Source organism: Miscanthus floridulus, chromosome 11 (genome assembly GCF_019320115.1).
Source record: "Miscanthus floridulus cultivar M001 chromosome 11, ASM1932011v1, whole genome shotgun sequence".
Classification (NCBI taxonomy): Eukaryota; Viridiplantae; Streptophyta; class Magnoliopsida; order Poales; family Poaceae; genus Miscanthus; species Miscanthus floridulus.
In genome coordinates, this window is record NC_089590.1 from 88,689,674 (window position 1) to 88,713,662 (window position 23,989).

The window sequence follows — 23,989 nt, forward strand, 5'->3', positions numbered from 1 at the left end:
AGCAGCACGGGCCTCCACGTAAAGCAGGCGCAGGCGTGCGGCGCAGGCGCTCGGCCTAGCCCCGTCCGAATATAGCGTTTCCTAAGAAAAGAAGCTACCTTTTCTTACATCCCAGACCACGTTTGCTGACTCCAGAAACACGAAATCTACCTGTGGGACCAGGGTGTGAGAGCGACGACGGCGAAGTCGTCGGAGACCATTGCAATCACCACTGCACTGCTGCTTGTCTGGTCTGCTCACCGGTGCTTGGTTCATCGCTTCCTTCATCTGTTAGTCTGTGCATTATTGCAGACTTTGCCATCATCCTATACGCTTGTCCCCCCTATCAATGTGATAAATGAACACCACTGCACGCTTCGATTTGACGGACAGAAAAACAGCAAGTAGAGGTCCACTCATTACTGTAAAGTTCCATACTTCAGTCCAACCATTCTTCATCTGCAGTTCTGCACTGACACTACTACATGATAAATTTTCTTCACACTGCTTCATAGGCCAGAGAACAAGAAAAGCCCTGATAGATATGATGTATCTTCCCATCTTCATCCTCATATTCTTGAGTTCACTCTGTCAATCCGACGATCAGCTGACACATACAAAGCCGCTCTTTCCCAAAGACACGCTCATCTCGGCCGGCGGAGACTTTGCTCTTGGCTTCTTTTCTCCTACCAATTCAAGCAACAAGTTATACATTGGAATTTGGTACAACAATGTCCCAGAGCGCACGGTGGTGTGGATTGCCAACCGTGACAGCCCAATCACCAACCCTACATCAGCGAAGCTCGCTATCTCAAACAATTCAGGACTGGTGTTGTCAGACTCCCAAGGGCACATCTTTTGGACGGCAACGAGCAACACAAGTGAAGGTGCTGGAGCTTTTGCAGTATTACTCAGCTCAGGAAACTTTGTCCTTCGATCGCCGAATGGCACGGACATATGGCAAAGCTTTGATCACTCGACTGATACAATGCTTCCAACCATGAGGGTTATACTAAGCTACAAGTCACAACCGGCAACACGCCTCTTTGCTTGGAAGGGCCCTGACGATCCATCAACTGGGGACATCTCTTGCAGCATGGATCCCACCTCAAACCTTCAGATGTTCATTTGGAATGGGACTTTGCCGTACATGCGTTACGCTGTTGTTAATGATGTCCCAGTATCTGGCGGCACGTACCAGAGCAATAATATCTCTGTCACGTACCAAGCGATGATGGGCGACACAGGGGATGATGAGACCTACTATATGTTCACAGTCTTAGCCAGTTCCCCCTAGTGTTTGTAAAGTAATTTGCTCCTCCTCTATACGCGCGGCAGGAGCAGACGTCGAAAGGGCTCCTATGTTGCTGCACTATAGCCGCGGTAGGGGCAGATGTCGAAAGACTCCCCTACCGCACTGTAGCCACAGCAGGGGCAGGCGCCAAAGTCAGCCTTGCTGTCGCATCCAGTTAGTGTAGCAGCATGGCAGTCTGATATGTATGTGTAGTAGGATTAGATAGGTAGAGTTGTATATATAGCTTCACACTGCAACTCGGTGAAGAGAGAGAGTTCAGTTTTGCCATCTCCTCTGCAGAGCTCCGGCCAATGCTGGTGCTTGTGTTGTGTGTGTGCACTCTGTCCTCCCTCCCTCTTCTAACTCTTAACTCTAGCCGTAGTGTGTGTGCGAGAACGCTGGTGAATGATCGGCTCACCCGTGCGGGAGATCCCGGGCCCAACAAGTGCTATCGGACCCGTACAAGTGCCGTCGCCGGACTAACCGCTGGCGATGACGGACGGTTCGGAGATGGACGACAGCAGCGGCGCTGCTGTGGCTGCCCAGCCACGACAGAAGGTCATCGTGCGCACGGTACGGGAGGTCAGCGGCACCAGTTGGCCGACGCTAACTCGCACCAACTATGACGAGTGAGCAGTAACCATGAAGGTCAAGCTCAGAGCCCGACGACTCTGGAATGCTATTGACAAGGGCACTGACAACGAAGAAGACGACATGTCAGCGTTGGAGGCTATCCTCGCTGCTATGTCAGCGGAGTACAGGGAGCCGTTGGTGGCGAAGAACTCTGCTAAGGAGGCGTGGAAGGCCATTGCAGCGATACGCGTCGGCTCCGACCGCGCAAAGAAGGCGATGGCCCAATTACTGAAGCATGAGTACTCTAACCTCAAGTTCAAGGATGGTGAGTCGGTAGAGGACTTCTCCCTCCGTCTGCAGTCGCTCATCAGCAAGCTGAGGAGCCACGGCGTCACCATCGACGAAGAAGAGGCGGTCTCCAAGTACCTCCACTCCGTGCCGGTGAAGTACATCCAGATCGCTCTCTCCATAGAGACGATGCTAGACTTATCCACCCTCACCATTGAGGATGTGACAGGTCGTCTGCGGGTAGTGGACGAGCGCATGGAGCAGGCCACAGCAACGACGGACAGCAGCAAGCTGCTGCTGACAGAGGAGGAGTGGGTTGCCCGAATGAATAAGAAGAAGTCCGAGGAAGCCTCCTCCAGCCGCGGTGGTGATGGCAAGTGCCGCGGCAAGGCTTTTTTCGGAGAATAAGAAGAAGAAGGTCTACCCCAATGCCTGCCGACACTGCGAGAAGACGGGCCATCGGGCAAAGGAGTGCCCAAATCGCAAGCAGAAGAAAAAGGCTGAGGCTCATTTAGCGCAGGCTGATGAGGATGATGAGGCCACTCTCCTGATGGCAACGTTCTATGCACCGCACGATGTTGAGGCCAAGGAGAAGGGAGAGGTGATGGTGGTGGAAGGGCACGGCAAGGCTCTGAACGTTGTCAACCTCGACGAACCGCACGCCCAAGTCCACATCAGACGTGAGGGCGGCGAGCAGGAGCAGCGATGGTACCTGGACTCCGACGCCAGGAACCACATGACGGGCTCCAAGGAAGCCTTCTCCAATCTCGACGACAACATGACCGGCATGGTGAAGTTCGGTGATGGTTCAAGGGTGGCGATCCGAGAGTGCGGCACCATCATCTTCATGTGCTAGATAGGTGAGCACCGTGCGCTGATGGATGTGTGCTACATCCTGCAGCTGCGTTCAAGCATCGTCAGCAACGGGCAGCTGGACGAGCACTGATGCAAGGTACTGATCGAGAGCGAGATCCTGAAGATTCGGGATCGGGAGCGGCGTCTTCTTGCGAAGGTAAAACGCTCATGTAATCGATTGTACCTACTCGACTTGAAGGTGGAGCAGCCGGTGTGCCTGGCAGCACGGCACATCGAGGAGCCATGGCTGTGGCATGCCTGATTCGGCCATCTCAGCTTCGTCGCGCTCGGTCGGCTAGAGAAGATGGTCCGAGGGCTGCCCCCACATCAAGCACGCAGGCGAGCTGTGTGATAGCTGTCTGGCCAAGAAACAGAGGAGGCTGCCATTCCCAAAGGCGACCAAGTATCACGCGGTGGATGCTTTCGAGCTCGTCAACGGCGATCTCTGCGGGCCAATAACGCCAGCCACAAACGGTGGTCGACGGTACTTCCTCCTACTCGTGGATGATTACAATCGCTAACTGCAACTCCGGACGAGCAAGGACGAGGTGGAGAGCGGCAAGAAGCTACACGTGCTACAGAGTGATCACGGTGGTGAATTCACTTCAGTGGAGTTCACTGCGTACTACGCGGATCAGGGTATGGTGCGACACCACACCGCACCGTACTCGCCATAGCAGAATGGTATGGTGGAGCGGCAGAACCATACGGTGGTAGGCATGGCTCCATCCATGATGAAGGCCAAAAGCATGCCGACAAAGTTCTGGGGAGAGGCGGTGACCACGGCGGTGTTCATCCTCAACCGCGCGCCCACCAAGGCCCTGAAGGGCAATACGTTGTTCGAAGCTTGGTATGGGCACAAGCCAAGCGTGTCTTTCCTCTAGACATTCAGCTGCATCGACTACGTCAGGAAGACAAAGTCGATCCTCACCAAGCTAGAGGACAGGAGCACACCGATGGTGCTCTTGGGCTATGAGGAAGGAACCAAGGCGTACCAGCTCTACGACCCATGCGGAGGCAAGGTGGCTGTCTCACGTGACGTCGTGTTCAATGAGAAGGCGGCCTAGGACTAGGATAGTCCGGGCACAGGGGAAGCTGGCGGCTTCACCAGCACCTTTGCCGTTGAGCACTTGGTCATCCACGGTGGTAGAGACGCTAGAGAGGAGGTGCCGACCACTCCAGCAATAGAGCGGAGCACTCCTAGGGTGGTGCCGAGCACTCTAGGATGGGTGCCGAGCAGTCTAGGAGGGGTGCCGAGCACTCTAGGAGTGGTGTCGAGTGGTCCTGTAGTGGTGCCGACCACTCCAGGATGGATGCTGAACGCTCCCGTAGCGGAGCCGAGAGGTCTTGCAGTGGTATCGACCATTCCAAGACTGGTGCCGAGCACTCCCTGGAGCGGTGCCGAGCACTTCAAGAGGGGTGCCGAGCACTATAGCCAGGGTGCCGAGCACTCCAAGTGCTGTGCCGACCACTCTGGCGGAACAAGGGACTCCATTGATGTTGATCGAGTTCGCCTCACCTCCAAGCGACATCACTGAGTTCGTGGATGCCTTCCATGATGGTGAGGAGGTGTGGTTCCATAGGCTGGATGACATCGTCGGCGGCACAGGGTCCTCAGGCCTGGTGGGTCGGCTACTGAATGACCCAGAGCTGCTTCTCGTCAGTGCAGAGGAACCACCCACGTTCGCGCTGGCCGAGCGTGATGCAAATTGGCGACGGGCGATGCTGGAGGAGATGAAGACGATCGAGGAAAATGAGACTTGGGTGCTTGTCGATCCACCTTCAGGATGTCGTCTGATCGACCTAAAGTGGGTGTACAAGGTCAAGCGGGATGAACGCAGTGCCATTGTCAAGCACAAGGTGCGCCTCGTCGCCCGAGGCTTTGTCCAGCACGAGGGCATCGACTTTGAAGAAGTCTTTGCGCCGGTAGCGTGCATGGAGTCTATCCGACTGCTGCTGGCTTTGGCAGCAGCGAAGGACTGCCGCGTCCATCACCTAGACATAAAATCGTCCTTCCTCAACGGCGAGCTGGCGGAGACGGTCTTCGCTAGGCTCTCCAGGTTTCGCCGTCAAGGGAGCAAAGCACAGGGTGCTCCGACTGCGCAAGGCGCTCTACGGGCTGCGGCAGGCCCCACGAGCGTGGAACCGAGCACGCTGGGCGAGCTTAGGTTCACGTGGTGCGCAACCGAGCACGTGCTCTACATGGGATGACGAGGGAAGGAGGAGCTCGTCGTCGGCGTGTATGTGGACGACTTGATCGTCACCGGCGCGCATGCGGAGTACATCGACAGCTTCAAGCGCGAGTTGGCGGCTCGTTTTTTGAATGAGTGATCTCGGTACGCTCTCCTACTACCTTGACATCGAGGTGAGACAGGGGAAGGAGGTGCTCACGCTCGGTTAGAGTGCGTATGCCTCGAAGCTGTTGGAGCGGAGCGACATGGGTAAGTGAAAGCCGTGCGTGACTCCGATGAAGGAGTGGATGAAGCTGATGAAGGCTAGTACCGCGGCGAAGGTAGATACAACACTCTACCATATCATTGTCGGCGGTCTACGCTACCTAGTCCACACGAGGCCGGACATTGCATTCGTCGTGGGCTACGTCAGCCGCTTCATGGAGGATCCCCAAGAGGATCACTGTTCCACGGTAAAGCGGCTGCTGCGCTACGTCAAGGGGATGGTGGATCAGGTGATCGTCTTCCCCAAGACCGGCAGAAGTGGGCTGCAGCTCACTATGTTCAGCGATGCAGACATAGCGGGGGACATCGACGGACGGCGGAGCACCTCTGGCGTACTTGTCTTCCTCAGGTCGGCTCAAATCTCATGGTTGTCGTTGATACAGAAGGTGGTGGCGTTGTCCAGGTGTGAGGCAGAGTACGTGGCGGCGGTGTCTGTGTACTAGGATTAGATGGGTAGAGTACGTGGAGGCAGAGTACGTGGCGGCGGTGTCTATCGCTAAAGTCAGCCCTGCTGTCACGTCTAGTCACTGTAGCAGTCTGACATGTCTGTGTACTAGGATTAGATAGGTAGAGTTGTATATATAGCTTTCCACTGTAACTCAGTGAAAAGAGAGAGTTTAGTTTTGCCATCTCATCTGCAGAGCTCCGGTCAACGCTGGTGCTTGTGTTGTGTGTGTGCGCTATGTTCTCCCTTCCTCTTCTACCTCCAGCCGTAGTGTGTGTGCGAGAACGCCGGTGAGCAGTCGGCTCACCCGTGCGGGAGATCCTAGGCCCAACAGTGTTGACTGTGATCTCAATGCATCTTGTGGCCCTTTCGGCTATTGTGATGGCACGAAGGCAATGCCGACATGCCAGTGCCCTGATGGTTTTGAGCTGCTCGACGGCCTCAGCTTCTCTAGAGGATGCCGGAGAAAGGAAGAGCTGAAATGCGGAGTGGAGAACTATTTCATGACCATGCCTAATATGAAGATCCCTGACAAATTCTTGCACATCAAGAATAGAACCTTCGACCAGTGTGCATCGAGGTGTTTGGTTTGGACTGGGGATCTCATTGACATGGAGAAGGCCAGTCTTTTAGAGAACTTGTACATCCGCCTTGGCGAATCTCCTGGTACGTGTGTTCCTTCTTTCCCCCGGAGTGACATTTGTGCATGATGTGCCGCATCATCGCTCTTCTGAGGCCTATCTGTAAGATAGTAGTAAGATGGAGATTTCTCCAAAATAACTTAGGATTTATTTCAATTTGTGCAAGCACTAATGGACTTTAAAACTTAATTAGATTTCGCATCAAATAAACCATGACAGCATATATTTCTTTATACTGTCTTTGACACCACTGAAGCAGACAAAAAAGAAGAAAAAAATTATCAACCACCAGTTTCACTTTTCATGTTGGCAGCGACAAATTATGCAAAACCTCAAACGTCATGATATCTAAAGCCGAATCAGTAATATCCACAAGTAACTGTTCAAGTGGTAATTATGTTGTTGAATACTCACAGGACTGCAATGAAACTACCGTCAGTAAGTCTATGTTTACTTAAATATATTTGTAATGCTGCTTTCCTCTCATTGAAAATGTGCATAGCATGTCTGCAAAAAAAAATATTCACAAGAACATATTTTAGAGATAAAGTATTCGCAGATCAGTCAGGAGAACCCTGTGCAAAGTAAACTCACACAGTTGCAAGGAATGCTTTATGCAATAAATTCTAACAGGATAAATTTCTATGTACAGATCAGAAGAAGAGCAATTTTCTGGAATTTTTACTCCCAACTATAGCATGTCTGCTGCTACGTACAGTCGGAGCTCTTGTTTGGACATGTAAAAGCAGAGGTATGGAGAAAATGAGCCCTTGTTTTTTAAAAAAAATGCAGTGTTAATGTGTAAATGTTCAAGGAAAATAGAGTCATCCATTGATGTAGCAGGCAAATGGCACAAGAAGAAAGTCCAGACAAGAATGATGCTAGAATGCCTGAGTTCTACGGATGAAGCTGGGGGAAACAATATAGAGTTACCATTTATTAGCTTTGAAAACATTGTCACAGCAACAGACAATTTCTCTGACTGCAATATGCTTGGGAAAAGAGGTTTTGGCAAAGTATACAAGGTACTAGTAAAAAGTTTCACCTTGAAAATTTACATTACTTGAAATAAAAATTCGGATTTCTGAATGATGAAATCGTCTAGGGAAAGTTGGAAGGAACCAAGAAAGTAGCCATCAAGAGACTGAGCAAGGGTTCTGGGCAAGGCACCAAGGAGTTCAGAAATGAAGTAGTCTTGATTGCAAAGTTGCAGCACAAGAACCTAGTTAAACTTTTCGGTTGCTGTGTTCATGAAGATGAGAAGCTGTTAGTTTATGAGTATTTGCCCAACAAAAGCTTGGATTACTTCCTCTTTGGTACATTGAATTTTAAATTTTTTCATACAATTAGTAAAATCAACAAATATATGTGCACATGTGTCTTCTAATATGCCCTGTTTCATATTATTCTTGTAGACTCTGCAAGAAAATCAATGCTTCAGTGGCCAACAAGGTTCAAGATAATCCACGGGGTAGCTAGAGGAATTATGTATCTTCATCGGGACTCAAGATTAACTATCATCCATCGAGATCTTAAAGCAAGCAACATCTTGTTAGATAAGGACATGAGCCCAAAGATATCAGATTTCGGCATGGCTAGAATATTCAGTGGCGACGAGTTCCAAGCAAATACTAACCGGATTGTAGGGACATACACCCTGTTCGTTCGGGCTTATTTGGCTTATAAGTCGTACTTTTTCAGCCAACGAATAATATTTTTCTCACACCAAATCAGCCAACGGTACTTTCAGTCATGGCTTATCAGTCAAATAAGCCCAAGCGAACAGAGCGATAGTAAGTAACTCCTGCATTGCCAACTCTTCATATAGAATTAATTCGCTTTGCAGTTTCACAAATATGCAAACATTTTTGGTGAAACAATTTGCGCAGTGGTTACATGTCTCCTGAATATGCGATGGAAGGTGGATTTTCAGTCAAGTCTGACACCTACAGCTTTGGTGTTTTAATGCTGGAGATAGTAAGTGGTTTAAAGATCAGCTCACCACATCTTATCATGGATTTTCCTAACCTTAGAGCATATGTAAGTACCGGGAGATTCATATAATTCTGAACTATCCACATGAGACAAAAAGTGAGCTCAATATGAGATTGTGTCATGTTTCAGGCATGGAAGAAGTGGAAAGAACGGAAAATTGAAGATTTGGTGGACTCATCAGTCATGGAGAATTGCTCCCTTGATGAAGTTTCACGATGTATCCATATAGGACCCTTGTGTGTTCAAGACAATCCGAGTTACAAGCCACTCATGTCAGTGGTTATGTCCATACTGGAGAACAAAACGACGCCACTTCCGACACCGAATCAACCTGTATATTTTGCACTTAGGGACTCCTACCAACCTGGTAAGGCAGTTGACAGCAAGGAATTGTCTACAAATGATATGAGTCTCACTGTGCTAGAGGGCCGTTAGATGTTTGGTTTTCATAACTGATTGGGAGGACAAACCCCACAGGAACATTCATTGCAAAACTAAAACTAGAATTAAACGTTCAGTCCATGTGAAATGTGAATGTCAGTAATTCGCATTTTGCAACAGTGTAATAAGTCTGCATGATATAACTGCATAAAGACAGGTGATTTTCTTCTCTCAGCTCATGTGGTTGTACTGTTTGTGTGCTTATTATGTGGATCCGATTTGACCAGACGGATTAATTTGTGAATATGATACAGTAGGAGTTGAATTATAGTATTACTAGTATAGTGCCCGTGTTAACGCCACAGGTTCATCTCAGAGATGCACGTAAAAACAACCAAACACCGATATTTTTTTTATAGTTTAATCCGAAAAACACTCATGCATAGCAAGGCATAACAGGTCATGTTATCACTCATTCTATCAATAAGCATCTGTTTGAGGTCACCTGCTCGTGAACCCAGCTCAACCTTAACACATGAGTACATACATAAATAAATCAAAATAAAGTTTGAGAAGTGGCCGCTGAAATTGCTTCCAGAACGTAGTTTTTATACCAATGCTTGTTTACTTAGACGAAGCTGCTCCAGCACATCAGCTGTCAATCGATTTGGTACAACTTCTAGCAATGTAGCCACCTGAGATGCAAGTGGAAAGCAATATTTGTCATCGAAGTTTTAAGTGCTCGAGCAATATGATTCAACACAAATGCAAAGACCTATGGTGGCATTTAAACCACCAAGCAGCTCATAAACTTCATTTCACAATGAAATGAAAGCAAAAAACTACTGACTGCAGTAGTGAACTACTAAGTCCCACCATACGTAGATTGGCACATTGAAAATGCAGAATCAACTTGGTAGGGCTCTTCCTACTGTATCTCAAAGGAGCAGAGTCAAAAGCTGACGACAAATTAATGGATTAACTTTCTCAAAGTGCTGCAATGACAGTCACTTAGTAGCCAAAAATGGGAGTATATAAACTCTTATTCTTTGTACTGGTTGATGTATCTAAAGATCAGGAGCTCGGATTAGTTAAGATGGAATAAGGCATTGTCGATTTGAGCATGATCCTGAAGCAATAAAGTTCTTAGGATAGTGTCCAAATGTAATGAGAAATTAGATAAGGCTGCTTTCAGGGCTTAAATTGATTCATGCAGAAACGATCTTGTGTGGAGAGTAAAAAAGAGAATCTGACTTCTGTGTGGTGCCAAAAGTGTAATGATAAACAGACTTCTGAATGGTGACAAAAGAGAAAGTTAATCAATGCAAGTTTCAAGTCTAGCATAGGATCACTAAATTAATAAGCTAATGCAAATTAAACTATGCAGGCAAGTAAGAATGGCGACAGTAGCAAGAAAGTCTGAACTTTTGGTGAAAAGGTTGTACATCTTACCTGCTTACCTGATGGTTGAGATGCTGCTCCTATCTCCCATCATTGCTCCCTGCCGAGATGACCAGAACATGCTGCAAATGGACTAATGTGCTGCTGAACAGAACAAGTTACACAGCTGCTAAACTTAAGAACTACAACATATGCAGATAATAAATTAGACAAGATATTTAGGCAAGCGCAAGTTGCATCAGCTAGCACTGAAGAGAAGAATCTCTGTACCTGATCTGAAAAGGATGCTCTGAATAAAAATGCAGTAGAACATTTTTGAAAGTTATACCTTTTCAGAAACAGCACATGAGAACAACCAAACTCTACAGATGACAAAATCATATAGGGACCAATCATATACCTCCAAGGAAAATAGGAAGGATTTGAAATATTAAGCTGGTCTATTTGTTGATTTTCTGATCGGCGGGCCTGGTGCAAGCGGTAGAGTCTTACCGCCTGTGACCGAAAGGTCCCGGGTTTGAGTCGCGGTCTCCTCGCATTGCACAGGCGAGGGTAAGGCTTGCCACTGACACCCTTCCCTAGACCCCGCACAGAGCGGGAGCTCTCTGCACTGGGTACGTCCTTTATTTGTTGATTTTCTGTTTGTCGCAGCAAGGAGATATAGCACACATACATCAAAATGTCTAGGATCTACATTTGTTTAGCTACGACACAAGCAAAGAAAAAGCGCTAAATAGTTTCTTCTTCCATGCAGTGCTTGAAAACAATAAGATGCCCATTCAAAAAAAACAACACGATTTAATTTCTGAGAAAGCCAAAATAGTTGCATTATCATTGACATAGGGAACACATACCAGAAGCGGCTGCCAATAGCCCACAGGCTTGCCTAAAGTCCCAGCCAGATGAAATATGTATGTGAGAAGACAAAGCAAAATGACTGTAAGTACCGCTGTAGATTCATAAGTCCTGCCAAGACAAAAAAAAAGGTAAGATCAACATATCCCCTCGATTAGAGACTTTTGCTATAAATCAGCCTGAGATGTAGATTCGTAAACAAGAGATCTAGGTAACATTTTCTGTAGCAAGAGATCATTGTCTGAACTCTGGAACTACTTGGGCTCCAGAGTATCCTCGTATCTGTCCGCAACTCCGCATTCTGAAAAACAGAAGGTACCTTTTAGTCTGCACAACTCCTGCATGGTGGCAGAACAAACTAACCTTTTCTCAATCAAGTGAAATGATGATACATGCAACTGGGTCAGATTTCTGTGGGTTATCATTGCTAAGGTACTCACAAAACCTTATCGTGCATATGTAAGAATATATTGTCATCTTTGAGCAGAATATATTGCATCATGCATATGTAAGATATCAAAAGAAAGATTAGATGAAACCTGGATGAACATATATCAGAATGCTAGTTAGAACCCGCAAAGAGCAGGCAGCAAAGTATTGTAGGGCCTCTTTGGCACGGCTTATGCCGGCTTCGGCTTCATCTATTTTGTGCAAATCGAGGCACTGTAGCGTGAAGCCGTTTTGTAAGTCGGGGTTAAAATGAACTAGAAGCCGGAAAAAGCCAGTTTTTCTGGCTTCACCGGCTTTGGCTTCACCGGTAAAGCCGTTTTGGATGAGCCGTGCCAAAGGGGCTGTAGTGTGGCAACATCAAAGAACTATTGTTTAGAAAATGGAAATAAACAAACCTTATATGGGGAATCATCCAAACTATATAGAGCAGAATAAATGCCGCACGAATTCAACTCCCTGCTTGGATTTATGCAATTTTTAAAGTAGAAATTAAGACCCTAAGCTCATTACTCATTAGAAGGGATTGCGACCGGAGGCATCATAATCAGATGGATTCGTCACCTTCAAGGAGCGCATCCAAAACGTTCGCCTGCTGTACCGACGGGTGTTGTCGTCGCAGCTGCCGAGGCCTGCCGACGATGTCTAGGGTTTGCGTGTCGTGGCCTGCCGCCGAGCGTCTCGCAGCCTGGCGCGTGAGGTGGGATAGCAGCTGCGCCTCGCCGGCGGAGGCGGGATGTCGGTGACAAGGAAGTCGCCGTCCTCGTCGTGGTCTCAGATCTCAAGCGGCAGGAACTCATCGTCCTCCTCTCCTCCGGCCTTAAGCGAGAGGAAGGAGAAGACGACGTTGTGGACGTCGAACACCCAGGTGGCCGCGTCCTCATCGCCAGCGGCCGGTGCCGCCGTGAATGCGTCGTGCACCTCGCGCCGGCCGCGGTGGAGCACGAGCGGATCTGGGTGGTGGAGACGCCCGACGCAGTGTGGCCCAACCCGTGCCGCCGTCAATGCGGTTGCCATGTCCGACGGCGCGGATACATCGGTGACGTGGATCTGGAAGGGAGAGAGATAGAGGAGGGCGATCAACGGGGAGAAGGGAAAGAAATTTTTTTTTTTATTATTTTCGGAGACGTGCGGGGTAACACCGTGAGAGGAAGCGTTTTTAAGGATGGCAACGGATCGGGTTCGGACCGGGTGAGTCTTCGTGCACCCAAAATCGAAACCCGAAATTAAAACCCGAACCCGCCTCGAAAACCGATTCGGGTGGAAATCCATCACCAAAACCAAACCCGCGGATCCCCGAAACCCGCGGATATATATACACATATTCACATGTATAAACAAGAGGCAACAAATAATAAATATTTTCATGAGTCAACTTTAAATAAATTTAATAATCTAAGTAAACAAATTATTATTAGTATATTATAAAACTTGAGTTTTAATTCCAAATAATTTATTTCGGATATCCATTGGATATCCACGGGTGGAAAACCGAACCCGATTGGTTTCGGGGCCCCGAACCCGAAAACCGTGGGTGAAAAACTATCCCAAAACCCGAACCCGCAAAACCCGAAACCCGCAGATATCCGCACCAAACCCGATCCGTTGCCATCCTTAAGCGTTTTCCTTCCGGAGAAAATTCAATCGGCGACAGGGTTCGATCCTGGCCGCCTAGCGCGTGCGGGGGCGGAGGGCGCGCGGGGTGTGGCGGCGTTTGAAGCTTTGGTGCTGGAGACGGAGGGCGCGGGTGAGAAGCCTCACACGTCCAATGGTGGCCATTGGATTTTGTTTACGTGGTTTATTAGCTCCTAATTTTAATAGAGATAAATTTTTGTGTGTATTTTTCTAGGTACATAATGGTTAGAGGTTCTTAGCGGGAGACGTTTTTTTGAAAGACGTAGTATAATTTCAATTGGTCCATTGTAGCAGAGAAGATACAGATTGTATTTCTTTTCAGACCATGCATTCCAATTCCCGATTGCTTCAGTGCAGTATAGTTGATACTTAACCGTGTGTTTGGTTTAGGGACCAAGTGGAATGGGTTGGGTCCAACCTAGTTTTCTAGGTTGGGATGAACCCATCTCGTGTTTGGTTAAGGGGTTGGAATGAATCCAGTTCTGTGTTTGGTTGCAAGGTTCAATAGGGATGAAATGGACGCCATTTTGATACCGTTAACAGTACCATTAGTGGGACCCGCCTGTCATCCTCCTTATTTTCTTTTTCCCCTCATCTTCTTCCTCTGCTCGCCCGTCACCTCCCAGCCCGACATCGTCATGGCCGTCACCTCCCAGCCCCGCCCTCACCCCCTCGGTCGCCGCCTCCCCGCCCCGACCCTTCCCCGCGCAGGCCTCGGCGGCCATGGAGGCCCCGTCTCCCCGCGCAACCCCGCCCCGCCCCTGCGGCCATAGAGGCCCCGCGCCCAGTAGCCATGGAGACCCCTCCTCTCCACACAGCCCCGCCCCGCCCCGGTGGCCTGGCGGCCCTGCCTCCCTGCGCAGGCCCCGCCGACACCCGCCTCAGCGGCCATGGCGGCCCTGCCTCGTCTAGCGCCAGCGCCCCAAGCTCGCGCGAGCTCGCCCGCGCAAGCGACAGCACCGGCTTCCAGAGCCCGACGTCGCTGCTCGCCCACATCCGGAGAAACGGAACCACCGGCGCTCGCGGCGAAGGGAGGGAGAAGGAGACGGCGAACGACGCCGTTCATCTGGGTCGAGATGGTCCGCCCAATTTGAATGGACCAAGGGAACCCGCATCTGAGGGAATATTCGGTCCCTGGTCCAACCCAATCCCACCTAGCTCCTCAACCAAACAGCGCACCATCTGGGTCGAACCCGGGATATCCCACTTCATCCCGCAATCCAAACAGATAATAAAAGTAGTACTAATTAAGCTAGTATTCTTTACCCTAACATAAGGTTGCTCTAAGCCAGCATATTTTTGAACAAGACAAGTAAACTTGCATATACTAGGATTACCAAAGTTGTAACGAAGTCAACCTTGTTTTGTTTTCGTTATCGCTGATTTCACAGTAGACCAAAAGAAATAAACACCCAGACTCCCGTAGGTTGAGGCGTAAAACTGTAGCAGGTGCAGAGTTGTTTTCAGCACCGGTGAACCCTACACAATCTACTAACGTGGAGACCAACCACCTGAATTTCACAGGATATACTGCAACCAAGAGTAGCAGTACCTCGCCTCACGACAGCGACCGCCGTGATCCTGGGGCACAGTCTCGCGGATAGATCAGCGGCAAGCAGGGTCCGTCAGTCTCTTCGCTCTGACCGATCCCTTGCCGATCTGGTGGCCAGTGGCGGAGCCAGCTCAAAACTAACCTGATGCACTCTCTATCAAATATCAAGAAATCTATATAATTACAAAGAAAATACATGGAAAAGATGAGATAGACATCAGTAAATTTTGGTTTTACCGTGGTGCACGTGCACCCGGAAAAGCCAACGTGGCATCACCCCTGCTGGTGGCAGCGCATGGCTTATTATAACAATAATATAGATACTCCCTCTGTTCCTAAGTCTCCGTCGCCTGAGCGTTTTTCGTTTTTCTACTGGTCTCCGTCGTATTAGCTTCTTTCCCGGTTTTCTCGGTAGCGCAGGCTTCTTTCCCGGTCTCCGTCGCCTCGTTTCATCTGCGCAGTCTTTACTACGCCGCCAGCTCTGTTAGCTTTTATACGTATCCGACGTTTCCTCCGTTTGCCCATGTACTGCCTCTTCCGTGACCGCGACACCGCGCCATCGAGTGCCCAAGCCATCGTCGATCCTCAGCGCCATCGTGGTGTGAACTGGGCGCCGGATTCATGCGTCGAAGAAGAAGATGGTCAGCAGGAGATTGCCCCTGCCGAAGAAGATGATGCTGACGTCTTTCATGCTCTAATGCAACTTGCATCAACTGAGGTAACCAAGTTTCAATCTGACAAGGAAAGAGAAGATTGCACTAGCTTGCTGCTCCCTGTCTACCTTCCTCTTTTGTATGGACAACATGAACATGTACACGATGCCTCTGTTACTTTGTTTTGGATTGGACGTGGCCTTGTTCACGGGTATGCTTTGGTTTAGTTTTATCGATGATTTTTGTTTTGATGTTGGATGTCATCTGGACAGTGTAAACAAGTTTATCACGAGTTGTGGATGAAATCTGGAATTTTTAATTTTGCTTGCAGTTTGAATTCAGGCTAATAGATCATTGCAACTCCTTACTGAACCTCATCTGACAAACAAACACTTATAAGTACCCACGCATGCTAATTGTATCTAGACTAAAACAATTCTAAGTACTGACGAATTGCATGGCTTGATTATGAAGCTGCAAAGGGCACTTCAGAGTAATGGGAAGACGTCCTTGCAGCTCCAGGGTCTTCTTCTTCATGTGAGGGATGTTGTAGTGCTGCCCGCCATTATGCTTCATGATCTCCATCATGCAACCCTGCTGGGTTAGGAAAATTCGGTTCGATCTATCCATCGGATAGTTCTGATATGCCTCATCAACCGTCTTGACAATACCGTTAATGTTGTTTGGTGTACCTTTCTCAAACAAAGCTTGGATTGCTGCAAAAAATCCAAGATCCAAGACATTCAGATCAGGTGAGTTAGGAGGTTGGCATGTTAGCCTAATGTCCCAACCATCAGCTTGGGCGGCATGCACAAACGCTGGATCATCTACGGCAATGTGAGTCCTTGCATTGTCTTGTTGTATGAAGATTGGCATCCCTCTTTCTCCGGCTGGCCACTTTGCCTTCAATGCTAGTAGAACTTTGTTCACCATAAAGTCTCGGCTCACATCCTTTGTTACCGACGTCATGGGCTTTGTTACACGGTCACCTGCAAATGCAAAGAAACTTATGTTAGGCACCAAGACAAAGTTATGTAAAGCATACGAAAAATTGAAGAATGTCTTACCTCTCTCCCTATTTGGACTCTTTCTTTTTGCTGGTTCTACCTTGACAAAAGGGAAAATCCCTATTTTACCATCAAATGTGCAATTTCCATTTGCATCATATCTAGGCCTTGTAACCACAGCTAGAAACATTACCTTTTCTATGAAATTCTTACTTTTAACAAAACGTTGTGGTCTTTCCTCATCATTGGCCAGATAATATTTTTGGTTCTTACGTGTCCTATAGAACCATTTTTCGTCAATGTACACAACATTGTACAATGGTTTGAAAGATAAACCATTCATCATGGACAAACAATATTTTACCCGAGCTTTTTTGTTCTCATCGGTCAAACTAAACTTAAGGTCATTAGTGTGCCGACGAAAGTAGCCTTCTTTGAAACGCTTATAAAGAGTGCTTTTCTTCACTCCTAAAGCATTAGCGAGGTCTTGAAAGGTAGAGCGTTGTTTTAGAGGAATGTTTTTTATGGCCTCCAAATCAATTTCTACTCGCTTCCTACCACAGTTCTTGGAATACTTGTTCACAATTCCTTGTATTCCACCATCTTGACCATTTTTCCAAATGGACTGTACAACTCTTAAAGGGACATCAAATTTTTCAGAAACTGATTTCGAAACTCCACGACGAAGAATAGGTGGATCAGTTTTTGACAACAAGTCAAGGTAAATGGCGATCTTTAGATCATCAGGATAGAACTTCCTTTTCTTGTCGTTAGAACCTGCAAACATAATGCTTAAAAAATTGAATCACACATAACTGAAACCTGAAGCTAACCGGGCTACATTGAATCACAGATAACTGAAAATGGTTTGTACACTGTAGCTGTCCGACAACACACTAACCTGAAACTAGATTCTACGGGACTGTTCTATGAAGCAACATCTAAACTGAAATGAACTGGACACTCAAACACTGAAAGGAAAAGAATCATAAACTAACCATCTGATGCTGCTGCATCTCCTTGCACTGAAGGAACCTGAACACCATCTGTTGCTGCGTCTGAAGAAACATGAACTCCATAGGCTGCACCATCACCTTGCACTCCATCTGCTCCATCTTCGTCATCTATGGCATGAAACAAAAAAGGAAGAATGAAACCATAACCAGAAGGAGGACATGGTAAAACAGAAAAATGAGCGAAGGAGCACCTTCTATTCCATTGTCCCACACCATGTCATAATCGAGTTCATGAGCAGGGCCATCAAACTCCGCAATGTCATCCCAATCTATGGGATAGATTTGGCCTGAGTCGGGTGGCTGTAGGTTCAAATCGATCCCTAATCCAGGCATTGCTTTGGTACTGCAGCATGAATGAGGCAGAGAAACAGAGAAGCGAGGGGGAGAGTTCGCTGGAATTACCTGGGCATAGCGATCCTCCATGGTGATTTATATAGGCCATGGAAAAATCGAACTAGAGTGGCGGGCAATGAAAATTTGATGCTTTGGCGGCTAAATTTTGTTCTAATGGAAGATCTAACGAAAAAGCACGGCCGTGCAGGGGTACATACGTGAGCGCGCGAAATTACGTGAGCGCTGCCGCGCAGGGTTACATACATGAGCGCGCGGAGTACGTGAGCGAGTTAACGGCGTTTTCAGCGGCATCAGCGCGTGATTAATTGGGCAAACGAACGGACGCTGGGACATTAAGAAGACTGCGGCGATTAAAAGCAAATCGGCGCTCCTTTGCTGCTACTTGGTCACTGTGACGATGGCTAATACGCTGGAGACTTAGGAACGGAGGGAGTAATGACTAATAGTTATAATAGTTTAGATAATAATATACCATCTAATAATAACAAATAGCACCAAAAAGAAAACAAAGAGACAAATCCATGACCCCATGAACTCACACGAGAAAGAAATCAGCACCAAAACTTCTTTGTAAATGGAAATTGGCACAAGTGCACAAGACGTGTCCTTTACCATTATGCCAGCGAAGAAGCTGGCCTTAGCTTTGTTTAAATAATATAAGTATACAGTTCCATTTCCGTGCAATAAGGAGGTGTCCTAAATCTTAGAAACCATGTCATGACTGTTCTAAAAATATGACCTACTATTAGAGTTGTCCTCCAACTCTTGTCCCAATGTATAAGCAAATGTAACCTACTAACCACTTACCGTCCCTCCAACATTGAGAAACTAACATCATTCTTGGAGCTATTTGTATTTTCTCCTGTTCCTTGGGCTTCTAAATACCATTGGGAGAAGTACATGGGCTGCTTTGGGACTAAATGTAACGTGGTTTCGTTCTCCAACATGAATACAACCGATGACATAAGTGGCCTACTATTTGGATTGTCTTGCACACACAAGAGTCCTATGTGGATACATCGCAAAGCTTCAACTGGTGAACAAGTCCCAACAATTGATGAGTCCACGAGATCAATTGCCTTGCCATCTTTCCATAAGCTCCATGCCTGAACCAATTCAACCAAGTTCATAGGATATCAGCATGTTTTTTTTTAATAGAAGATGTCAACACGTTTTTATCGAACTGTGGAAATTCCAAGAATAGCACAATACTCACATAAGCTAATAAGCTAGGGAAGCCGGTGAACTGAGTCGAAGTGATCTTTAAACCACTTATAATCTCCAAGAGTATGACACCAAAGCTATATGTATCTGACTTGACTGAAAAGACGCCATCCATTGCATATTCAGGAGACATGTAACCACTACATAAAAAGTTAGCACTAAGTATAAACAAATTAAAAAATGGAAAAAACACAAAAAAATCATATCAAGAATATGATGCATGGATTACTCACTATGTCCCAACAACTCGATTAGTATTTGCTTCTTGTTGGTTTCCGCCAAAGATTCTTGCCATACCAAAATCCGATATCTTTGGGCTCATATCTACGTCCAACAGGATGTTGCTTGTTTTGATATCTCTGTGAATTATAGTCAACCTTGAATCCTGTTGGAGATAAAGAAGTCCTCTAGATATTCCTTTGATTATCTTGAATCTTGTTGGCCAATCAAGGGCTCTTTTACTTGCAGGATCTATATGTACAGTAGTAGTACTATATAAGTAAGCAGACAAATTTTACATGGTAACTATAGCAAACATTTATTTATTTCTCGAAAATATGAGATTAACTACCAAAAATGAAGCAATCCAAGCTTTTGTTTGGTAAATACTCGTAAATTAGCAGCCTCTCGTCTCCATGAATGCAGCAACCAAGAAGTCTGACAAGGTTTCTGTGTTGCAGTTTGGCAATTAGAACAACTTCATTTCTGAATTCTTCTGCCCCTTGTCTAGAACCCTTACCAAGTCTTTTGATTGCAACTTCTCTGTTATTGGGCAGCATACCCTGCATGATTTCATCATTCAGGAAATGTCGAAAGTTTCGTACGACACTTGTGTAGGAATTTCATTGTAGTTACCTTATAAACCTTCCCGAAGCCTCCTCGTCCAAGCATGTTACCCTCAGAAAAGTTGTTTGTTGCACCGACAATATCTCTAAAGCTAAAAAATGGAAGCTCGAGATCATCTTCATCCACAAGTTCATTTGACGTGCTCTCCCTACCTGGCGTTACTTTCTTCCCGCTACCATTGTTTTGACGTGGGCCTTGCAATAAAGTCGTATTAGCGTAGTCTGTTAACATATGCACTCTAAATCTCTAATAAAAAAAAGTTGACTAGGAGAGAGAGAGACCTCCACTGCACTAGCCAATTATTCTCAGGGAGATTCTCTAATATATGCACTCTGGATTATCCTGAGTAGTAAAGTGTCTGTACCTCTAATCTTGCATATCCAAACAAAGTACATGCCGGCAGCCGTGGCTGCTAGCAGAGATGCTGTGACTGGAAGCACGATCTTTGCCACACCCCTCCTCTTCCTTAGAGCTGCAGAAATTTGTTGAAGAACAGATGATGAAACAGGTTTACTGCTGATAGGAAGTGGCGGAGCCAGAAACTTTTAGAATGTTGGACGATTCTTCTTATATGCAAGAATATATTTACCTAGAAAAATATAGGATTTCTCTTTAATACAAACGAAATTGGTGCTTACCTTTATCTAATTCGGACTTGGCCAACCTCAGGTAGAGACTATCCTGCCCCTTCTCTACGTACCGGATGTCAACAATGTAGTCCGTCCACATGACGCAGCCACTGCCATCACCCCCTCCTCGGATGTCGGCGGCGGCGTAGGCCACGCACGAGCAGTTGGCGAGGCACCTCACCCTGCACTGCTCAACCGTCGCGCCCATGTCCACCGTCGCGTTGTCCGTGTCAGGGAGCTTCACTGCACGCACCACCATAAACCCGTCCGTCGTCGTCCCGTTGCCGTGGCATTCCAGCGGCACGTTCCTCCGGCATCCGCCTCCGTATTGCCCCAAGGACCACTGCGAGGGGTTCACGGGGCTGAACCCCACGACGCAGCTGCAGAACAGCATGGGCGCCGTGTTCACGTTGCACAGGCCGAACGCACCGCACCTGACGTAGTCGTCACAGATGTCCTTCGGCGACTGCGAGAAGATGTTCCACACCAGGTTGGTCGGATCCCACGCCAGTTGCTTGAGCACGCCGACCTCATTCAACACGAGTCGGGTGAAGGGCGCGTCGGTCCTGGCGTTGAACATGTAATGAGATCTCGTTGGGGCGGACGACGACCTGGTTGGAGTACGGATCCGTGTTCGACACCCTCGCCATCTCCGGGACGCCACTGAACCATAGGCCGTTCCAGGGACCCGTTCGGAACTTCTTGGCGTTTCCTTGCCACGAGACGATGTCCGGGAGCCCCCTGGTGTCCATCACACGCCTACACTCCCCGGTCGTCGGGTCGTTCGATGCACGCCACGACGTGAGGGACCAATCCACGCCAGTCTGCGGGTCCTTGCCGATTCTCATGCCGGCGAGCAAGGTGTTCGATGGGTGATCGAACGACTGCCAGAGCACGTCACCGCTGCTCTGCTCGCGCACGACAAGGTTGCCGGAGTCAAGCAACTGCACCACGGCTGGAGCGGAACTACTCGTCGTCGTGTTGGAAGACCACGCGGTGTGGCCAGAGCCATCGAGAAGGCGAAGGCTCCCGGTGCTGCCGACCACCAGTACGCCCGAGGTGCTGTTGAGGTGGCTGTCGCGGTTGGCCACCCAACAGACGGCATCCGGGGACGCGGTGAACCAGATGCCAAGGTATCTCTTGGCTGGCACGCCGGTAGGGGAGAAGAAGCCCAGGGTGAAGGTGCTGCCGGATGAGACCAACGTCTCGCCATCGGTGATGTTGCTGCTGCTGCTGAGTGTGTCAGATGCAGTGCCAGCGGCCGAGGCTCTGAGCAAAAGCAAGAACACGGGGAAGATCAGGGTGACAAGGTACGACAAAAGTCTTGTCATTCTCGTCGCCAGTATTAGTGATGGATGTTTGTTGCTGCAGCTCAAGAAAATTCATGGTACCAATACTGATATACATGATCACGTTGGTGCCCGCTTATAGCTTATTAGTGTAGCAGCCTTGTTTTATTTGAATTATTTATGGATCCACAGTCTGTTGTAGCCGCCGTCTGTTTTTTATTTCCTTTTTTCCTTTGTATCTTTTTTTTTACTTGCTTGCCTTTCATTCAACTTGAATTGGTCAAAGACTTATACAAGATCAAATCACTCACACATGCTGGAGTCACATGCCACCTCTCCAGGAGATGTGTGTTACTGACTTTGAACCCCTCTTTTTTATCTTTGAATGTTTCTTTGTATCTTTGAACCCCCTTTTTTATTGTTAATAAAGCTGTACAGGCTGGGGGCCCTCCAGATTCCTTATATATATATATATATATATATATATATATATTCGCACATTCCGTGGTCAATCACGGCATGTTTAATTTTTTTAATTAGCTTATTTGTCTAATTTCTTATCTAAAGTCTACGGATGGCTGACCTGTTAGACAAAAGATAAACATGTATTTCTCAAACAACTAGAGGTCGTTAGCCGGCATAGGAAGTCCTCTAGATGGTATTCTAGTTTGTTGCATAGGATATCTCTTGTAATTAGATGAGAACTTAGAGCAACTCAAAGAGACACTTTTTTCCCGAACACGCAAAAGGCTTGCGCGTCTTTACATTAAGTAGTAAGGAGTTTTGGATTACAAATGTTGTGGCAGCGTTCTAGGGGGCTCAACAAATTAGAGTGAAGCTCGTGCCCTCCCTAGTGCTCGAAAATTCTTAGGCTACTATACTGAAAAATAAACAACCCATATGTCATGCGCCTGCTTGCACCCATTGCCCGGCCTCATGCTTGATTATGGCAAGTAGCTGCTGTAGCTGGGTGGCGGTGCCCCGGAAACATCTTGCATTTCTCTCCTTCCATAGCTCCCAGGCAACTAGAGCAAAAACGGAGTCTGCTCCGCTCCTATTGGTGACGGTCCATGTTGATCTCCAGGAGGTCCACCAGTCGAAGATTGTGTTGCAGTTGGGGAGGCCTTGTGTGTGTCCAAACGTCGTAAAAGGGGACCATGACGCCTAAGAAGGGGGTGAATTAGGTAACTTAGAAGTCTAACTCTAAATTATGGTCTTTTTTCTAACCTTAGCAAAAACCTATGCAAAAGATAAACTATTTAGATGTGTAACTACGGTTTCGCTAGTGTGTTGCTATCTCTACAGCAAAAGGAGTTATGCAAACAATGTAAATGCGGAAGCTAAAGAGTACGGTAGAGATATGCAAACTCCCGTCGACAACTCTGATATTTTTACCGAGGCATCAAGAAGCATGTAAGCTTTCCCCTAGTCCTCGTTGGAGCCCCTCGCAAGGGCCAAGGTGTAACACCCTCGGTGTTACACTGTAAACCTTTTGCTAAAACACTGCATGAGCATCATATTTATATGTTAATGTATGTAATATAGGGTGTAGATCAATTCACATAACTTAAAACGACCAACGGAAATGCATAACGAAAGGTTGTTCGGGACGTGTGAAATTATCAAGTAAGGATGTTCGCGAATTTTTATTGAACGAAAACACTATAGAACATATATACAGAACTTTAATAAAGTTAGAAGTACAAACCTTGTAGATGACGATGAAATACCTATGGTCGAATAATGAATTCACTAGCTAACTGGTCTAATAGGTTGGAAATTGAAATTGACGAGAATCTGATCAAGACTTAGTCGATTTCGTAAGTCTGAAAAATGGTTTGACAAAGCTGCGTTTGACAATTTTTGTGGAGTAATTGGGTTAAGGAGTGTTGTGGTTTTATGGCTGATTTTAGTAGCCTAATATGCCCTCTTAAGAATTGCATAGGTGGTTTGGTGATTGAATGAACGATTTGGATTTTTAGGACGCTTTTAAAAAGCGTGCATGGCACGTTTCCGGCCGGTTTCAGCGAGTGGGCGCGGTCACCGTGCCTCGGCACTCGGCATCGCAGCGCCGGCTCGTCCAACGCGGGCACACACGTGCACCGCCACGCAAGCTCCGCGTCGCCGCTGCCGCGTTCGACGGGTCGCTGGGGGCCTGTTGGCCTGGCCGCTCT

At 47.4% G+C, this 23,989-nt stretch overlaps 2 protein-coding genes, 1 long non-coding RNA gene and 1 pseudogene across 4 annotated transcripts; 1 reads left to right on the forward strand and 3 right to left on the reverse strand.

Annotated features, from left to right (window-relative positions):
- Nucleotides 1-523: 523 nt before the first annotated feature.
- On the forward strand, nt 524-9,135 carry LOC136492399 (uncharacterized). Its single transcript, XM_066488427.1, has 11 exons — nt 524-1,275; nt 2,474-2,983; nt 4,516-4,849; nt 5,463-5,848; nt 6,156-6,556; nt 7,184-7,282; nt 7,375-7,556; nt 7,637-7,847; nt 7,947-8,190; nt 8,421-8,571; nt 8,656-9,135. Exons 1-11 carry the CDS (start codon nt 524-526, stop codon nt 8,959-8,961), a joined length of 3,576 nt encoding a protein of 1,191 aa, XP_066344524.1. The 3' UTR covers nt 8,962-9,135.
- A 192-nt stretch (nt 9,136-9,327) lies between these two features.
- On the reverse strand, nt 9,328-12,717 carry LOC136493783 (uncharacterized). Of its 2 annotated transcripts, none has more exons than XR_010768441.1 (3): nt 12,175-12,717; nt 10,360-11,464; nt 9,328-9,602 (listed from the first exon to the last, which is right to left on the reverse strand). It is a non-coding gene; the product is annotated as an uncharacterized lncRNA (long non-coding RNA). The 2 variants fall into 2 exon arrangements; XR_010768442.1 differs by having other exon boundaries at nt 10,360-10,946; nt 11,163-12,717.
- Nucleotides 12,718-15,888: 3,171 nt separating this feature from the next.
- LOC136492400 (uncharacterized) lies at nt 15,889-17,896 on the reverse strand. Its single transcript, XM_066488428.1, has 5 exons — nt 17,876-17,896; nt 17,456-17,581; nt 17,291-17,294; nt 16,518-17,234; nt 15,889-16,439 (listed from the first exon to the last, which is right to left on the reverse strand). The coding sequence occupies exons 1-5, from the start codon at nt 17,894-17,896 to the stop codon at nt 15,889-15,891; spliced, it is 1,419 nt and encodes a 472-aa protein (XP_066344525.1).
- A 734-nt stretch (nt 17,897-18,630) lies between these two features.
- Nucleotides 18,631-21,857, reverse strand: LOC136491538 (G-type lectin S-receptor-like serine/threonine-protein kinase At4g27290; annotated as a pseudogene).
- Between the last annotated feature and the right edge of the window lie 2,132 nt (nt 21,858-23,989).